The following is an 18747-nucleotide window of genomic DNA, read 5'->3' as shown; positions in this document are numbered from 1 at the left end:
GACTTCCAGTTACAGGTGACTGAATTTTCAAGCTGCAGAATGCATAGCACCTTACAAGGTAAGTGAAAAAGAAAAAGCCATTTAATTGTGCTGGTCATTAAACAAAATTTTAGCAACATTTAGCTATTTGTAATCAAAAAGTTGTGAGAGATAGTCATTAGTTTTTCGTTGGGTTTGGGTTTTGTTCTTTTTATCAGAAGGAATGGTAAAAATAGGACACATCCTAGTTTGGTTTCCTGTTGCTGTGGTAAAAGATTGACCAAAAGCAAGTTGGGGAGGAAAGGGCTTGGCTTACATGTCCCAATCACAAACCATCATTGAGGGGCATACTGATAGAAATAATGCATGGTATGTTTCTACCTTTAAAAATGTTAAAGTAATATCTGTGTTCATTTCACAAATGTTTAATTAGCGTGACCATTGTTGTGAATTCTCATTGACTTATTTCTTCTGTTTAGGTTGGACATGATGAGCACTCTGCAGTTAAAGGAAGCTAAGGTGCTGGATGTTCAATTTGTGGGAGATGATGATGTTCTTAATCACATTTTTGATCGAGAAGGAGGTATGTGTGATTGTGCAGTTGAAGAGATGCTCGTGGGTCACATCACTCTTAGAAACGTGGTATGCAGTATTCATTCCAGTAAGACTACATAAAAACTCTGATTTTTACTTTACTTCTTTTGAAATTTAATTGAAAGTCCGTGTAAAGCCTTATCCAAAACGAAATGCTAAGTAGTGGTGGGAAATAATAATTACCCATTAACCCTAAGTAAATACTTGCAAGGTATGTGTGTATTTAACTTAGTTACAGGTATTTTTTTCCCTGCTGTTTATGAGTTTTTTGCCTGCTTGTATACCACATGTGTGCTTGTTGCCCACATACACCAGAACAACACATTAGAATATCCTAGGGCTAGAATCACAGGCAGTGGTTAGCCACCATGGGGGTGCTAGGAACTGAAGCCAGGTCCTCTGCTGGGCAACAAGTGCCCTTAACTGCTGAGCTATCGGTCTCTCTGATTTCATACTTTTAATGAAAGAGAAGACATTGACTCCCCCACAGCTTTATGTACTGTCCATGGGTTTAGTGTAGTTTGTCTGCTGATATGTAGATATTATGAATGTGGAGGAATTGGACAACGCTCTGGAATTGCTTCTCTCCTTCCACTGTGCATTCCATTAGGCTGGTGTGATGCAGAGCTACCTGCGGAGCCATCAGGATGGCTCTAATGTAATACTTAGAAAGAATTCACACCCCTTATGTTCTATTTTGCATATTTTTGTAGTGACTAAATTAAAAAAGGAGAAACCTCAGCTTTTGGTCAATCCCCAGAAGATAATAAAGAAGTCAGAATGTGAATTGGAGAAAACTGACCAGGAAGTCTTAAAGGATCAGGACTATGTGGAAGTTTTGGGAAGAAATGTTCAAGGTATTCATTCGGGGTAACATACACCCATTTTTTTTGGCTAATGGCATGAACTGCTTTCAGGATGCACAAAAATAACTCGGTAGGCTAGAAAGTGGATTACTATATTTGTGTATTGAGTCTAAAACCATTTCCTTTAAGTTTTGCTGCATTTTTTAAGGTCTAATTTTTAAATTGTGTGTGTGTAAATGTGCACATGAGTGCAGGTGCCCTTGGGGGCCAGAGAGGGCATCAACTTGGGTTATAGGTGGTTGTGAGCCTCCCGAAGTGGTGCTGGTAACCGAACTCAGGTCTTGTACAGGAACAGTATGCACTCTTAACCACTGAACCATCTCTCCAACCCCCAGCAAGGTTCTTTGGTTTAGGGGTTTGTTGTTGTTGTTTGTTGTTTGGGTTTGTTTGCTTTTTTGTTTGTTTTTTGTTTTTGTTTTTTGTTTTTGAGGTAGGGTTTAATCTGTGTAGCTTTGGCTGTTCTGGACTCATTTTATAGACCAGGCTGGCCTCCAACTCAAAGAGATCTGCCTGCCTCTTACCTCCTGAGTGCTGGGCATGTGCCAGCATGCCCAGTTTTTTGTTTGTTTGTTTTGTTTTTTAATCATTGGTTTAGTTTCACTTGGGTTTTTTGAGACAGTCTCTCTCTCTCTGTCTGTGTCTCTGTCTCTTCCTCCCTCTCCCTCTCTCTTATCCTGAAACTTACCAGGCTGGCCTTGAATTCACTCAGAACCTTCTGACTCTTGCCTCCTGAGTACTGGGATTAAAGCATGTGCTACCATGGTCAGCTCCTGAGAGCAACTTTTGAGTGGCTGAGGCAGGAAGCTCCTAAATTCAAGACTAGCCTTGACAATACAGCAAGACTCTCTCCAGGCAATAATGAAAAAAGTCCTGAGGGACATGGGTCTCCTGGTTTCCCTCATGTTGTGTGTGTGTGTCTCTTAACCTCCCTTGTTCATTGTACTTGTCACTCTCTCATACTTATTGACCGTGATGACTGCTCCTGATCTCTCACTTTTGAAGTGATGCTGCTTCTTATGGTGGTGTTTTCAGTCTTAAATGACCTGGGTTTTTAGTCTCTGGTCTTTGTAGTCTAAATTCTCTGTGGCCCAGCCAGTACTTGAACTTGCAGTCCTCCTGTCACGGTCTCTTGAGTAGCTGGCATTACAGACCTGGAACACCAGCCCTAGTCTGGGTTTTCAAGAATGAGTCCAAGGTTAGTTGAGCTTGGTGAGCCGCCGCCTCTCAGTGGGTAGTGAGTATTTGGGACTCGTCAGTTTTCCTAGTAGGCAGCTGACACTTTTAGGATGTATTCTGTGTAGAATTTTTATGACTGCTTATGCTAATCTAAGAGACTGAAAACAATATTCAGGGATGGAAAACAAGAACAAAGTATGAGATTTATAGAGATCATGAGTCCATTATTTTATATGCAAACTCGAAAAAGAAAAGACAACAACACAAACTTGTTTTCTTATTTTAATTGAAAATGTTTTCCATATAGAGTACTTCCAGTAGATAATGGTGTTGGTACATATCCTGATAATGTTTGAGACCAAGGTCAAGACCCTAATCCCACCCACCTCCTTCCATTCCCCCAGCCCTACTCCCCTCTCCCTATCCCCTACAGGCCCTGACTGGCCTGGAGGGTCAGTATACACATGACCTCCATCTTTAACTTCTCTGTGCTTGAGGAGGCTCTTACTCATTCTTTGGTTATTATCTCCTTTATTTTTGAGCTTTGCTTTTTTTTTTTTTTTTTTTTTTTTTTTTTGGTGTTTTGTTTTCTCACAGTTATTCCCATCCATGAACATTTTATATTACATGTATGCTATATATCTGGTTTTGTAATGTCATTCTTTCAAGGGCCACAGACTTTTGTAGTATCCAGCTTTGCCTTGGTTTTTCTTTCTTTTTTTTAATGCTTTGGTTTTTTTTTTTTTTAAGATTTATTTATTATTTATACAACATTCTACCTGCACACCAGATCTTACTATAGATAGTTAAGAACCACCATGTGGTTTCTGGGAATTGAACTCAGGACCTTTGGAAGAACAGTGAGTGTTCTTAACCTTTGAGCCATCTCCAGCCCTGCTTTGGGGTTTTTTGTTTGTTTGTTTGTTTTGTTTTCTTTTTTCCACACTCCCCCATCCCCTTTCCCTTAATGCCTGCTTAGCTAGACTGGTGGCACAGAGTTTTAATCTCAGGTACTGAGGATCCTGAGCCAGGAGGATGTGTAGGATCACAAGGCCTACCTGCATTGTACAATGAATTCAGGCCAGCTGTCTCAAAAAAGTAAAAAAGATCTGAGAGTACAGTTCAGTAATAGAGTACTTGTGCAGCATGTTTGAGGCCCTAAGTTTAATCTGTAATGCAAAAAATAAAAATAAAAAAGTAGAATGTTCACTTCAGAGGATGTAGAAATATTTCAGTGTGTGCCTTCTATTTGCCTATTATATTTGTAAATATAAATTACCTTACTTTGTGTTTTGGTATTTTTGGATTTAGTATTTTTTAAATTGAGTGCTTATATGTGTACCTATGTGAGTGCAAATGCCCGTGGAGGGCAGAACCATTGGTTCCCTCCGGAGGCTGGAGTTGGAGGATGTTGTAAGGAGCCCCACTGGAGTCCTGTGCAGAAAGTACTGCTCCTAACCACTGCCTGATCTCTCAGCCTCTTCATTTGTCAGCCATGTTGATATATATGTGTGTGTGTGTGCTGGGGTATGTATGTAAAGGTCAGAGGATGATGTTGGACATCTTCCCCAGTCGTTGCCCACCTTATTCTATCACTCTTTTTTTTTTTTTTTTTTTTTTTGAGTCATGGTGTCATGTAGCCCATGCTGACTTTGAAGTCACTACAGAGATGTAGATGACCTTAAACTTGTGATTCTCCTTTCTCCTGCTGTGGTGCCACCATGCCTGATTGTATGCAGTCCTGGTACCAAGCCAGGGCTTTGCGCATGCCGGCGAACAGTTTATTAACGAAGTTACTCAGCAGCCAGCCTCACTTTTTTTTAAATGTGCTCTGCTGTTTTGCCAGCATGTATGTCTGTGTGACGGTGCTACATCTCCTGGAACTAGATTTATAGACAGTTGTGAGCTGACATGTGGTTGCTGAGAATTGAACCCAGGTCCTCTGAGCAGCCAGTGCTCTTAACCACTGAGCCATCTCTCTAGCCTCCCTCACTTTGTTTTGTAAGGCAGGGTCTCTCACCAAGCCAGGAGCTTACTGGTTATGGCTATATGCTTCTCTGGCTAAAGTAGCTGACCAACAAGCCCTAGGGATCCCCCTATGCCTGCCTCCCAGCCCTGGGGTTACAGTGTGCACCACAGTGCCGGGCTGTATACACGGGTACTGGGGTTCTGAATTCAGGTCCACATGATTGCATAGAAAGCACTTTACTGAAGGGACCATCTCACCAGCCCTTATTGAACATTCTTTTTCTGGCCACGGAGACTATTTCATCATATGTCTACAATAGTAATCTGTTCCCTATTTTTGGACACATGGATATTTTAGGCTTTTTTGCTGTATTTTCATGCTACCTCTTTAGATACATTCATTATTTCTTTAGGAAACTTATTGGTTAAAAGAATATTGTTCTAAAATACACAGGTAGAAACAAATTTTAAAAATATTTTAACAGTCTTTTTGCACTACGGAGGATAGAATACAAGGTCTTATAATACATGCTGGACAGGTCCTTTTCCATTGATCTAGGCCTCAGCCCTCTTATTTCTTAATTCTCTCCCCTCCACCTCCTGCCAGAGTCTCACTGTATAACGCCCACTGTCCCAGAATTCAGAAAGATCCACCTGCTTCTGGCTCCCAAAAATTGTGCAGTTAAAGAACTACACAACCATGCCCGGCATGAGTTTTTCTCCTCCTCTTCCTCCTGCTCCTGTTCTTGCTCCACGCCCCAGTTCGCCAACACATGTTTAGAGGTAGGGAATGATGTTCCAGGTGATATGTAGAAAGTAGCATTTTCTGCATTTATCTTGGTCTTTTTTTTTTTTTTAAGATTTTTATTTATTATGTACACAGTGTTCTGCCTATATGTGTGCCTGCATGCCAGAAGAAGGCACTAGATCTCATTATAGATGGTTATGAGCCACTATGTGGTTGCTGGGAATTAAACTGAGGACCTCTGGAAGAGCAGCCAGTGAGTGCGCTTAACCTACAGCCGTCTCTCCAACCCCATTGATTGTTTTTTGTTTGTTTGTTTGTTTTTAAGCTGATTTGAGAATTTTTTTTATTATCTTTGTTTTGTTGTTTATGTGTAAATCTGTAAATCAGGCGTGTGCTCATACACAGGTGCGTGTGATATCTGCCTGCTTCTTTTTCCTGATTTTGAGGGTTTTTGCATGTAGCCCTGGCAGCCCTGAAACTCACTTATAGATCAGGCTGGCCTCAAACTCAAGATCCTCCTGCTTCTGCCTCCTGGGCACTGGGACTAAAAGGCGTGTGCCACTGTAGGCTGGCTGACACCTAGGTTCTTACGTGGTTGCTCGGATCTGAATTCCAGTCTTCATGTTTGTTTGTTTTAATTTATTAATTTTATGTATGTTAGGCCTGGCCTGAGCCTGTCAGGCCCAGCAGGTGCCTAGTTACTTGGGAGGTGACTGAAGAAAACTCCTGGAGACCACCATCTATCGATACAAATGCAAGAGGTTTATTTTAACTATCGCATGATGGGGTCACCCCTGCTAGTCACAAGGAGTGGCACTGGGAGACAAAGGCCTTGGGTTTTTAAAGGACAAGGCATGGGGTTGCAGTCTTGGCAATTCAGGATTGGATGAGGAAGCTATAAAGTAAGATAATTGGTTAGTCTTAGGTGCTCAAGCTTGGCCAGTCCTGCCAAGTGTGGATGCAGCTGCAATTAAAGGGGGTGGTTAGCTCATCCTTGAAGAGTGTGGTTTTGGGCTTTTGGCTGGAGGTCAGGGGCTACTCAGAAGAAGGATTGAGGCCATCTGGGTTGGTTGCTAAGAAACACTATCTCGAAGACAAGGGTCTGGTCATTCTTTTTGCTGAGTGAAGGTCATTATTTGCTCTCTTTTTTATATCTGTCCTCACAGATGGCCAGGGTCACATTCCTCTGTTCTCTGGAAAGGTACTAAGAGGCTTTAGCTTAACCTGGACCTAAAACTCAAAACTATAGGCTTTAGAAGACATATAGGTTACAAAGTTAGTCTGATCTTTCAATGTATATGAGTGTTCTATCTGCATTTACACCTGCCAGAAGAGGGAATCAGTTCATATTTTAGATGGTTGTGAGCCACCATGTGGTTGCTGGGAATTGAACAGTCTTTGTGTTTTTTTTGGTTTGGTTCGGTTCAGTTTTGTTACGTGGTTTCTCAATATAACAAAATCCTGCTGTCCTAGACTCCCTTTGTAGGCTGGCCTCAAACTCACAGAGATCCCCCTGCCTCTGCCTCCCCTACTGCTGGGATTGCAGGCGTGCGCCACCATCACCCGGCTTTAGAAAGCACTCTTAACTGTGGAACTCTTTCTTCGGCCCTCTTTTGTCATAATCAGAAAACAATCTAGTGTTTTGTGCTTGGATTTTTTTGGTTTAAAGAAAAAAAACAATTTTTAAAGTTATATTTCATGTGTTTGTTTATTAAATATGAAGGTCAGAGAGCAACTTGGGAGAGTTGATGCTCCCCTTCCAACATATCGGTCCTGGTGATCAAGTCAGGTTGTCAGACTTTGGGGCCAGTGCCTTTGTCCACTGAACCATCTCACTGGTCTATGTTTTAAAACACAGAGGGACATTTAACAAAGGATCTTTTCTTCCATTGGCATTTTGAAACTTTGTTTCATGTAGCTTAGGATAGTTTTGAACTACTGATCATTCTGTTTCATCCTCCCAAGTGCTAGATTTGCAGACATATAACGTCACATCCGGCTCTAACACATAAATCTTTAGGAAGAGTCAAAAGAAAAAATCCAGTTCACCAAGAACATCTGCTGTGCTGTGTTCCCAAGTTTATGCGTTAGCAGTGTGGTACCCAGTGTGGTGATGCTGAGAACTGACAAGGTCTAATGGGAGTTAAGTCACCTGAGGCATGCTCCTCAAGAACTTCGGCGTTGGACTGGCTCTTAGTACATTGAACAGTGGAGGGCTGACCATTAGAACATTAGAATGAATTAAGATAGTTCCTGCAACAGCTGGTTATAAAAACATGTAAGCTGTCCTGGATTGCGCTCAAGCTTCCTGACCTGCCATGTGACACAACCAAGGGAACTTTCATCAACAAGCCCAAGTTAGTTCCACTTCTAGGAAAAGGAACATCTTTTATTTATGAAGTTTCTATAAGACTTTATTTTATTTGTATGTGTGTGTCCATGGCCTGCAGAGGTCATTGGATCTGCTGGGGGCTACCTAACGTATGTGCTGGGAACTGAATTCAGATCTTCTCAGAAAGGAGAAAACATTCTTTTTTCTTTGTTTTTTTGTTTTGTTTTGTTTTCAAGACAGAGTTTCTCTGTGTACCCTTGGCTGTCCTGGACTCCCTTTGTAGACTAGGCTGGTCTGGAATTCACTGAGATCTGCCTGCCTCTGCCTCCCAAGAGCTAGGATTAAAGGCGTGCACCACTACCACCCAGCATTCTTACCCATCTCTTTAACTAAACTTTTATGAAAAGTAGTGAGGGGTATAGCTTTTACATTTTAGCTATTTAAAGTTTTATCTTTTTCCTTAACCTTGCTTTTTCTTTAATTCATGTTACATTTTCTTTTTCAGAATCCTTGAAAAATGGCTCGGCTGTAGATAGTGGGAAAAAAGTTTATTCTTTTCAACATAGAAAACACCCTGAAGAGATGACTAAGTTAGGTATGTTACTTTTCTGTTTTGTATATTCATTGTAGACGAACACCACATTCTCATGGTTATCATCTTACTATATCCCCTAAAATTATGATGACATAAGTTCTTAGAATTTAGAGAATGAGACATTTCCTTAAAGAATGATGTCATATACCTGTAATTCCAGTACTCTGGACATGGAGACAGGTGTACACAAGTTCAAAGACATCCTGAGTTGCTGGTGCTTAGAAAGAAAGCCATTATATACTAACCATAGAAGTTATTTTTGACCAAGTACTATATGCCAGGATTGGTGCCACATTTAATATAGACATCTGTTTGCCTGTCTATCTAAAGGAGCCTATAATGTGTATTAGTTACAGATACATTGCAGAGCCAGGGTTAGCTTTCAAAGCTTATACTCATTCCTAAAAAGCCTTCATAGTGTTGTGTGTGAGCTACAGTAGTTGCTCAAAGTAGAAAGGCCTATATGCCTGGCAAGGCTGTATAGACTTCATCTTTGGATAAATTGAAGTCTTTGGATGTGTTTTTCTTTTTAACAGATTCATTTATTTGTGTTTATGGCTAAACATGTATGGGCTCCTGAGTACTATGGCATGTGTGTGTAGGTCAAAGAACCACCTGCTGGAATTGGTTCTTTCCTGCACCGTAGGTCCTACAGATCAACTCAAGTCATCAGGCTTGGTAGCAAGCGCTTTTACACACTGAACTATGTTGTGGGCACAGGTATTGAGTGCTGTGAAGGAAAGATGTTACCTGAGCAGACTTGTTACTGAGAAAGTGCCTGTTGTAGTATGAACTGGACATTCCTGAAGTACAAATAGGTGTGATAGAGCCAGAGTGAAGGTGAGAGCAGGCGGATCTCAGTGAGTCTGAGGCCAGTCTGGTCTACAAAGTGAGTCCAGGACAGCCAAGGCTACACAGGGAAACCCAAAAAAACAAAAAGAAAAGAAAAAGAAGTGCTTGTCGGTCTTGTGAGTGTCTCAGCTAAATTTCAAGATCAGAAGATAAAATGGTAACAGATTTGGCTAGCACATATTGCCCAGTAAAAGGGCTTAAGTTTAAATATAGTTACAGTTTCTCCATTAAAAGAATTAAAGTAGGCCACAGAAACGGCTCAGTAGTTAAATGTAGGCACTGCCTTTGCCGAGGACCCAGGGTTGGTTCTTAGTACCCTCATCAGGCAGCTCACAACCACCTGTAACTCCAACTGCTGGGCGTCTGCTGCCCCACACTGTGGGCACTGCACTCAACACATGCATAATTAGAAATGCTGAAGGTCAACCTTTAAAAGAAGGAAGATAATGTGATTAGTATACACCATTACATGAGTCTTAAGTTTAGGGAATGTGTGTCTGTTCCCACATGTGGGCTCATTTTCCTCATGCTTATCACCGTGTGAGAATGTAAAGATTAGACTGAAATAAAGATTAGATGTTTTGTTTAAAATATCACCTAAACGCCATCTGTTTGATATAGTGCTTAACCAAAGAAGCAGCCATCTGTTCAATACCATATTGTATTTTATGCATCATTCATAATGTACAGTTTTAAACACAGGAACACCACACCTAACAGGAAATTTAAGAATTTTTAAACATAACTTTAACTGCATGTAGTTTTTAGATTCCCAACTTCTTACCCTTGTATCGTCTAAGAAGCTTGTGGCTGTAATATATATGATAAGAAAAGGAAGGAGAGCCAGACATAGAGTACTTCTGTAATTCCAGCACTCGGGAAACAGAGGCAGGTAGATTTCTGTGAGTTCCAGGACAGCCAGAGCTACATAGTGATACCCTGTCTCAAAACAAACAAACAAAAGAAACAAGGGAGCAAACAATAAATGAATCAAAGGGAAAAAGAAGTGGCCCGAGTATAAGCTGTTGTTAGAGGTGTGAGTGATCATTTGTGCATGATTGGAAATGTAGACGCTAGGAAGAGCCTAGCAGTCTCAGTAGGTAAGGCATTTGCCATGAAACGTGACAAGCGGAAGGTGATCTGCACTGTGGAAAGAGAAACTGGCTTCTCTGACTTCCATGTACACACTGTGATGTGCGCACACACACAAGTATATGTAATGTTCTTAAAGATACTTGGAAGACAGCTTTAAAGGCTTTTTTAAAAGCAATACTCTTAATACAGGTAGGTTTATTTATCTTTCTGATAAAAGTAATGCAGGTTTTTGTTTTAAGAAGTTCAAATAAGTGAAAGCTACTTTCCTCTAAGTCTGCTATTCAACAAAGATACTTTTTTTTCTGATTACAGCTTTAGAACTAGCCAAAGCGCCAAGAACAGTTGTTCCACTTGACTCAAAGAATGATCCTGAAATGACGAAAAATGTTGCTCAAAAAAGGAAGGGTAAGACACATGAAGGTGATCGGTGCTGCATTTTTGGGTTTGTTTTGTTGTTTATTTTTTTGTTTTATTTTGTTTTTTGAGCTAAGTTTATCATTTTCTTTTGAAAATTTATTCAACAGAATGCAGTTTAAAAATACCTACATTTATGCGTCTATACTTGTCAGTCAGTAAAGGCTGGAAAGTGTCTGTGCCATCTTACATTGTGAGAATTGACAGGGGCACCTAAAATCAATCATCAAGCCCCATAATCATTTGTCTGAGTCAATTTCTCATGAAAGGTTTGCAAACTGAACGGCTTGTTGCAAATTGCAGAGCATCTATTTTTCAATGCCCCATTCCAACTAAGAGAAACAGTGTACTTTCTGATAAAAGCCTCCGGTTTTTGTTTCCTTACTAGGATGCTACAAAATGCTGTCATTGGAGGAATACCTATAAAATTCTTAGTGATCCTTTAGCCTGTAGTTATGAGAACTCAGTAAAATATAGTGGCCTCTGTGTAAAAAGTTCAACTTTGCTTTCAACAAAATTGGGTCATGATCTAAAATGAAATATTTGTAGTAAGTGTGACTTTTTGTTCCATTTAGGTTATTCTACTTCAGAGAAAGTTCAGCTGGAGGTAAGCAATTGACAAAGCAAGTAAGACATGATGAACGCTAGCTTTTCATCTCTTAGTTGAAACTGAACATGATAGTTTATGGGCATTTGTTATATGCCTGTCATTTGAGGTTCAGAAAGGTCAGATGACTTACTGAGTTCACCGCATTTGGAATAAAACTGGAAAATGAGCCCAAGTTTCCCTAAATATAACTGTGTTATATTCTCTGTTCTTCTGCTGTTTAACAACTATCCTGATTATTTTTAACTTAGTAGGCCTGTCCTAGGAATTTTACGAATTTGGTTTTGTATTTGTATTTAATGTTCTCTTACTTCTTAGAGGATTAGTCCATTAAATCTATTATTTTATATTTTATAATTTATATTGAAGTCTCTATTGGTTTTGGGTAGATTCATTCCAAGATAGGTGAAACAAATCCACAGTTTTTGTCTCCTTTGTGTTTGGTTGGTTTTGATTTTTCATTGTTCCCTGTCAAGTGATGGTGTCTAGGTGTGGGTAAGTCTCAGTAGTGGTGGGGGAACTGGATATTTGCTGTGTCAGAATCCAGCCTCTAACGACTAAAGAATTAAACATGCCTGGGCTTAGGTAAAGGGATTCATTCAATAAAAAGTGAGTAGAGATGTCCAAGACCAGGGTTACGGCCTGGGCAATGTACAACCCTGTTTAGGCAAACAGTTAGACATGCCAGAGACACTGACTTTACTAATGCTCTTCTCAATGCGTTGTGTTACTGGGCCAGTGAGATGGCTCAGAAGGTAAAGGCCCCTTCTGCCCAGCTGATTGATGACCTGAGTTCTGTGACAGGGGAGGGTGTGAAGGGTGGTGGAGGAAGTTTCCAAGACAAGGGAGATATGGTGGGAGAGGGGGCTATGGTGAAAGAGGTTATGGAGAGACGTTAGAGAGCACTACTTCTTATGAGGTGTGGTAGATAACAGTATTCTGAAGAGCATACTTGGCCATCACCCTGAGATGGATCATGCTGGCGTCTCTGAGGATGGTGTTCTTGTGTATAGAAAGCTATTTTATACTACCATATGGTCTTGCAACATTTTCTCCACATTCAGTGTACTCCAGCATGCTTTGTCTTTTTAAAAAGACAACTATAAAAATGTAAATATTTATTACCCGCAAACTTGGAAAATGAAATGCATCTTATTGTTACACCTGAACTAGGACTGTAAACTGGTATTTTGTTCAGCACTGAAACATGCAAATGACCCCCACTTGTGACAGGAAGGAATATAGACATCTCGTTTGTATTCCTGTGGGTGTGCCCTATATTTGTGCTCAGGAGGCAGTTCTTTTAAAATTTTTTTAATAGGATTAAATTCATCTGGGCAGGTTTTTATTAAATTTCTGTTAAGTGGGGGCAGTGGTGAACAAGCTGTTTGTCTTAGGGGCTAACTTTTTGTCTTCATGAAAGAGTGTATCTCCGCAAACTAGAAAAATTGCTTTGCCGTCATGTCCTGGAACTCACTCTGTAGACCAGGCTGACCTTGAATGCAGAAATTGATCTGCCTCTGCCTCCTGTGTGTTGGGATTAAAGGTGTGCACTGCTATGCCTGGCTATCAGTTCTCAATCCTAAACTAACTTTAGTAGAATGTACCTACACTTAAAAAAAAAAAAAAAAAAAGAGGGGGTAAGAGCACTTAACTGTTCTTACTGAAAACCAAAATTCGGATCCCATAAGGTGGATCACAATTGCTTGTAAGTCCAGTTACAGGGTCTCTATCTGATGCCCTTTTCTGATTTCTTCAGACTCCTGCACACATGTGTGTTGTTATAAACAATAATGAAAATCCCAACTGTTGTATTTTACCAATAAGGACTTGGGAGCCTGATGCTGCGGTGAAAACCTGCTGGCTCAGAGAGGCAGAGAAAACGCCCAGCTGACCTTCCTTCTCAGCTCAGATCTGCATAGAAAAAAAAAAAAAAAAAAAAAAAAACCCAAAAGGCTCACTAGCTCAGCTAACAGTCTAGGAGGAAAAGGCCAAAAACCCATGGCCCAAGCCTTGCTAGTTCAAAGTTCAAAAAGCCAGGGAGCTGAGGAGCTGAAGCTAAAGCTAGAGCCAGAGCTTGAGCTAAAAGCACTTTCTTCGCCACGCTGTCTTAAATACCCCCAACTCAAAGTCCCTCCTACTCTTCAATCCCTGTCAGCTGGGTTCTTGCTCTATCTCTTGACCTATGTTAACTTTACTAAATCCTGTGTACAGAAAGCTCTTGGATTAAAGGTGTGTGCTAGGGATGCCTGAACCACACCATAATCACCCTTAAAGAGGAAAGTTCTTGGATTGAAGGTGTGTGTTGGGGCTCAACCAAACCAAAAAAACAGGGTTTTACAGTTCACAATTTGGGGGTTCACAGTGGGATCAACTGACCCGCAACACATGTGTACATACATACACCCAGAGTCACAAACACATAAAATAAATGAAGTAGAGAAGAAGGAATTCCTGATATCACCAGAAACTTTGAAATGAACTTTGTTGGATGCCACCATATGTTTCTAGAGAAATTGAAGTTTACCTATTTGGTTCTTAGTCTTTTTAGTGAAAGAATTTAAGGGGCTGGAAAGTTGGCTTCAGCAGTTCCCAGTATCCACATGGTAGCTCACCATTTGTTTCAGAGCATCTGACACACTTTTTTTAAATTGCAGGCACATAAATGATCACATACATACCTGCAAGTAAAACATGTAATACACATAAAATGAATCTAAAAATTTAAATCAAGAAGTTTTGAATGAATTCAGAGGGAAGCTCAAGTATGGTTTTATTAGAGTTTATTAGAAAAATAACAAGAGAATTGGAGATGAGTTTTAAGAGCCCTGGCTGCCCTTCTAGAGGATCTGGGTGCAATTCTCAGCACCCAGATAGCTGCTCACCCATCTTTATAACTCCTTTTAGAGGATATCTGATGTCTTTTGTTCACTAAGAGCAGCAAGCATATATGTGATGCATAGATATACATGCAGACAAAATACCCATACATATAAAAAATAAATTTTTTTGAAGAAAAATCAAGGGCTATTGAGATGGTTCGGTGGGTAAAGACCTGTTGCCAAGTCTGATGACCTGAGTTCAATCTCTAGGTCCCATGTGGTAGAAGAGAATTATCCTGCAAGGAACAAATGTGTTTATATACATTCATATTAAATACATAAATATAATTCATTTTTAAGGAAAGGAAAAGACTGTCAAGTTGAAAATCTTGGCAGCTCTCAGGAAGAGGCAAAAAGGAAAAGAGCCTTGTTCATTGAGTTAGTTAAGGAGGTGAGGTCACTTTTTATCTTCTAGTTTAAAGTTAAGACACACTCAAGTGTAGAAAAATACCAGATTTTTCTCTGCAAGGTCTGTGAATCAAACAAATGATGGACAGTTTTCCATCTATAGGACCAAAAAGAGATGGTAGAAAAAAAATGAATTGTTAAAAATATTGGATTTTCTTATTTCTATCAGGACATACTCTTTCTTTCTCTGTCTCTCTCTCTGTCTATCTCTGTCTCTCGTTTTTCAAGACAGGCTTTCTCTATGTAGCATTTTCTGTCCTGGACTCCCTCTGTAGAAGAGGCTGCCCTCTAACTCCGAGATTCACCTGCTTTTGCCTCTCAGTGCTGGGGTTAAAGGTCCACGCCACTACTGCCTGGCTTCCAACAGGACATTTCCTGATCATTTCCCTTTCCCCCTCTTGTTATGAAATATAATAATGTACCATGGGGGTACCATGGTGGGCCCATGCCAAGGTATGCACCCTGAGGAGTTACGCCACATGATAGATCTGGTATAAGTAGGTTTATTGGGGGAAGGGAGAGGAGTTGAGGGCCTGGAGAAGAAGTACAGGTGGACAAGTGGTTATTTAGGCAGGCAGACCGATGGGGCAGAGCCATGAAGGCAGAGAGTCCTTTTATCAGGCCCTACAAACCTGTGAAACCTGGCAGTGGTGGCAGGGGATAAAGTAAGCAATTGCTAGGTCCCTGGGGGCAGGCAAACAGAATTGCCTGTCTAACACCCCTTCCCTTATAAGTGACTGAGGACAAGAAGAATCATGAGACAAGCCTCAAAAACTGGTATGCTGGTCTTTCTTTGTTGTGATCGTGAGGGAAGGTGAGGATTTTGTGTTCTCTCACTATTGTTGATTAAGTCTTCCCATCACCTGTGACCTTGATGAGGGAAGTCAGCCAATCCCCCCTCTCCCCAGATTTTTTTGTTTGTTTAATGTTTTGTTTTTGTTTTCTTGAGATGGGGTTTATTTGTGTAGCCCTGGCTGTCCTGGAACTCACTCTGCAGGACAGCCTGGCCTAGAACTCAGAGTCAGCCCTTTCTCTTTTCATGTTATTTTGGTTTGGATGGTTTGGTTTGATTTGTTTAGAGAGGGTCTCACTATGTAGCCTTGGTTCTCCTGAAGCTCCCTATGTAGACATAACTGGCCTTGAACTTACAGAGATCTGCCAACCTCAGCATGCTGTGTGCTAGATTAAGGTATCCACGGCTAAAAGTCAGTTTTTAATGGTTATGTGAGGTAAGGGTTTTGGCTCACTTGTGGTTTGAACCTTTAATATTTTCCTTAAACATTTCTTTTGATCCTTTTCTTCAAATTTGTAACCTGTTGGGGTATTAATTTCTTTGCTGTTGCTGTGATAGAACAGCATGACCAAGGAACTTTACAGAAGCCTATATTTGGGCTCATGGTTCCAGGAGGCTAGAGTCCATGAGGCTGGAGGAGAGGCATCAGGTGGCAGGCTTGGCCGCTGTAGCAGAAGCAGGGACAGGGCTCACATCTCGAACCACAAGCTTGAAGCAGAGAACAAAATGGAAATGACTTGAGTCTTTAACTCTCAGAGTTTTATTAGCATGGCATACTTCCTCCAGTAAGGCCACACCTCCTAAACCTACCTAAACAACACCACTAACTGAGGATCTACTGGAGAAGTAGCTGAGAGCTGTGTCCTGATCTCAAGCAGAGAGAGGGAGCCTGGGCTCCTCATGGGCTTTTGAAATCTCAAAGCCGACTTTCTCTAGCAAGGCCACGCCTCCTAATCTTGTCAAACAGTTCCATTCGCCGGTTACTAAGCATTCAAATATGTGAGCCTAAGGGGGGGCCATTATTATTCAAACCACCACAGAAAGACATCATATGAGCATTTATTTATTTTTTTGTTGTTGGTTTTTGTCTGTTTGTTTTTTCTGCTTTTTCATGTCATAGCAACTTGAAAGTGAATGCAAAAACAAGGGATCCCATGGCATGGTGAAGCAGAAGCAAAAACAGACAAAAGGGTAGACCTTAGGGCTCGACAGGGCCTGGGAGGCCGGGAGACTATTTTAGACAGACAGAAGGCAGGTTTAGTGGCTCTGGCCAGAGAGAGCAGGCATTAAGCCCTCCAGAACCAGCCACTCCAGTCTCCAGTCCCCTGACTTCTTGCCAGTGGTGGCTTGTGCAGCCCTGAAACATCTATATTTCTTCTTTCATTTCAGCAAATTCATTTGTTACTGCCTTCTAGTGTTAAGAACCACTGACACATCTAGTTCTAGTGTGTATTGAGAACAATGTGGTTTTCTTTTTTAAAAGTTTTGGTTTTGTTATTTTACTTCTGGGATTGACTATTCTTTATTCCCTTATGATTATTCATGTTACTGTGCTTTTTAATTTTTTAAACAGAACTGTAAGAAAAATGAACTTCTGTCAACACAACCTCAAAATCTAAGAAAAAGACTAGGTATGTATTTATGTATGTATTTCTTCTTATGTGAAGTTCTGTTGTTTGTTTGCTTTGTTTTTGAGATAAGATCTCATGTAGCCCAGGCCAGCTTAAGATTCACTGTATAGAATTGGCTGGCCTTGAGCCCCTCCTCATCTGTTCCAAATGTTGAGATTAGAGGCATGCCTAATAACAACTAAATCAGAGCCACTAGTGTACAGTTCTGAATATCAACTGCTTGGCTTTTCAGTACTCTGAAGGCCACGTACTGGTTCTTCTCTGTCTTTAGTTCATTTATAGACTAGGTGTAACCAGCCTTAGAAATGTTTTAAGGACTGGCTGAAATAAGGGACATCAGACATGCTCAGAGTAGGATTTCACTTTGGTTACAAGCTTAATCAGTTAGTGGCGCCGTCTATATAACAGTTCCTACTGTCACTCCTACCACTTCCCATGAGAAAGCCTGCTCATGTTCCTAGGCTGCAGGACTTGTCTGTACCTGCATAGTGACCTCTTTTCGTTGTTTCCTTCTTAATGTGTGTAAGTGTTGTGTGCCAGCTCTGCACAATCTTAGGGAATCTTAGTGTCGCTCAGAGTAAACATACTGATTTGGTTAGTTATTTCACCAACATTTTGGGAGTCCTATATTCATTTTCTTGACTATAAAACTATTGATATCTTTGAGAAATATAAGATAAACTCTTGTTTCTGAGAGAGTGGTGGGAGTGTTAGTGGTTTGTAAAGGGGTAGATTTGTGAATCAGCTGGGGTGGAGCAGTGTGTGTTACAGACATTTTTTTTCTTTATATATATATATATACACATATATACATATATATATACATATTTTTTATATTAATCACAGGTTATTTACTTTGTATCCCAGCCGTAGCCCCCTCCTTCATTCCCTCCCAACCCCACCCTCTTCTCTCATCTCCTCCCTGCCCCTTTCCAAGTCCACTGATAGGGGAGGACCTCCTCCCCTTCCGTCTGACCCTAGCTTAACAGGTCTCTTCAGGACTGGCTTCAATGTCCTCTTCTGTAGCCTAGCAAGGCTGCTTCTCTCTCGGAGGAGGAGAGGTCAAAGAGCTAGCCATTGAGTTCATGTTAGAAATAATCCTTGGTCCCCTTACTAGGTTACCCCCTTGGATACTGAGCTACCGTGCACTACATCCGAGCAAGGGTTCGTTCTAGGTTATATCCATACATGATAATTGGTTGGAGATACAGTCTCATAAAAGACCCCTGTTCTCAGACATATTAGGTCCTTGTGGAGCTCCTGTAGTCTCCAGGTCATATGAACTCCCCCTTCTTTCATATGATTCCCTGCACTCTGCTGAAGGTTTGGTTATGAGTCTCAGCATCTGCTTTGATAAACTGCTGGATAGAGTCTTTCAGAGGCCCTCTGTGGTAGGCTCCTGTCCTATTACCTGTTTTCTCCTACCTCCAATGTCAATCTCATTTGTCTTTCTAAGTGAGGATTGATCATCTTACCCTGGGTCCTCTTTCTTGTTTGTCGTCTTTAGGTGTATAGATTTCAGTATATTTATCCTATCTTATAGGTCTATATAAGTGAGTATATACCATGTGTGTCTTTCTGCTTTTGGGATACCTCACTCAGGATGTGGATGATCGTTTCTAGGTCCCACCATTTGCCTACAAATTTCATTATTTCCTCGTTTTTAATTGCTGAATAGTATTCCATTGTGTAAAAGTACTGCAATTTCTGTATCCATTCCTCAAATGAGGGCCATCTGAGTTATTTCCAGGTTCTGGCTATTAGAAATAAAGCTGCTACAAACATGGTTGAGCAAATGTCCTTGTTG

The 18747-nt window shown here is 40.8% G+C and overlaps 1 protein-coding gene across 4 annotated transcripts in view; it reads left to right on the top strand.

The window, feature by feature from the left end:
* The window catches only part of Orc2 (origin recognition complex subunit 2), a 38481-nt gene that overhangs the window by 1862 nt on the left and 17872 nt on the right, over window positions 1-18747 (top strand). For 2 of the 4 annotated variants that reach the window (XR_009586438.1, XM_060368398.1), the window contains exons 2-8: window positions 10-58; window positions 459-562; window positions 1287-1430; window positions 8169-8258; window positions 10518-10610; window positions 11195-11226; window positions 16883-16940. Coding sequence is in view for 3 of the 4 variants with exons in the window: in XM_060368398.1 (XP_060224381.1) it covers window positions 466-562; window positions 1287-1430; window positions 8169-8258; window positions 10518-10610; window positions 11195-11226; window positions 16883-16940 (514 nt within the window). In the remaining variant the exon portion in view is untranslated. The remainder of the gene's footprint in view (window positions 1-9; window positions 59-458; window positions 563-1286; window positions 1431-8168; window positions 8259-10517; window positions 10611-11194; window positions 11227-16882; window positions 16941-18747) is intronic. The other 2 variants (XM_060368399.1, XM_060368400.1) reach the window with 2 other exon arrangements.

This window comes from Meriones unguiculatus, chromosome 15 (genome assembly GCF_030254825.1).
Source record: "Meriones unguiculatus strain TT.TT164.6M chromosome 15, Bangor_MerUng_6.1, whole genome shotgun sequence".
Classification (NCBI taxonomy): Eukaryota; Metazoa; Chordata; class Mammalia; order Rodentia; family Muridae; genus Meriones; species Meriones unguiculatus.
The sequence above is the reverse complement of the archived record's forward strand: the minus strand, read 5'-3'. Positions and strand labels throughout refer to the sequence as shown.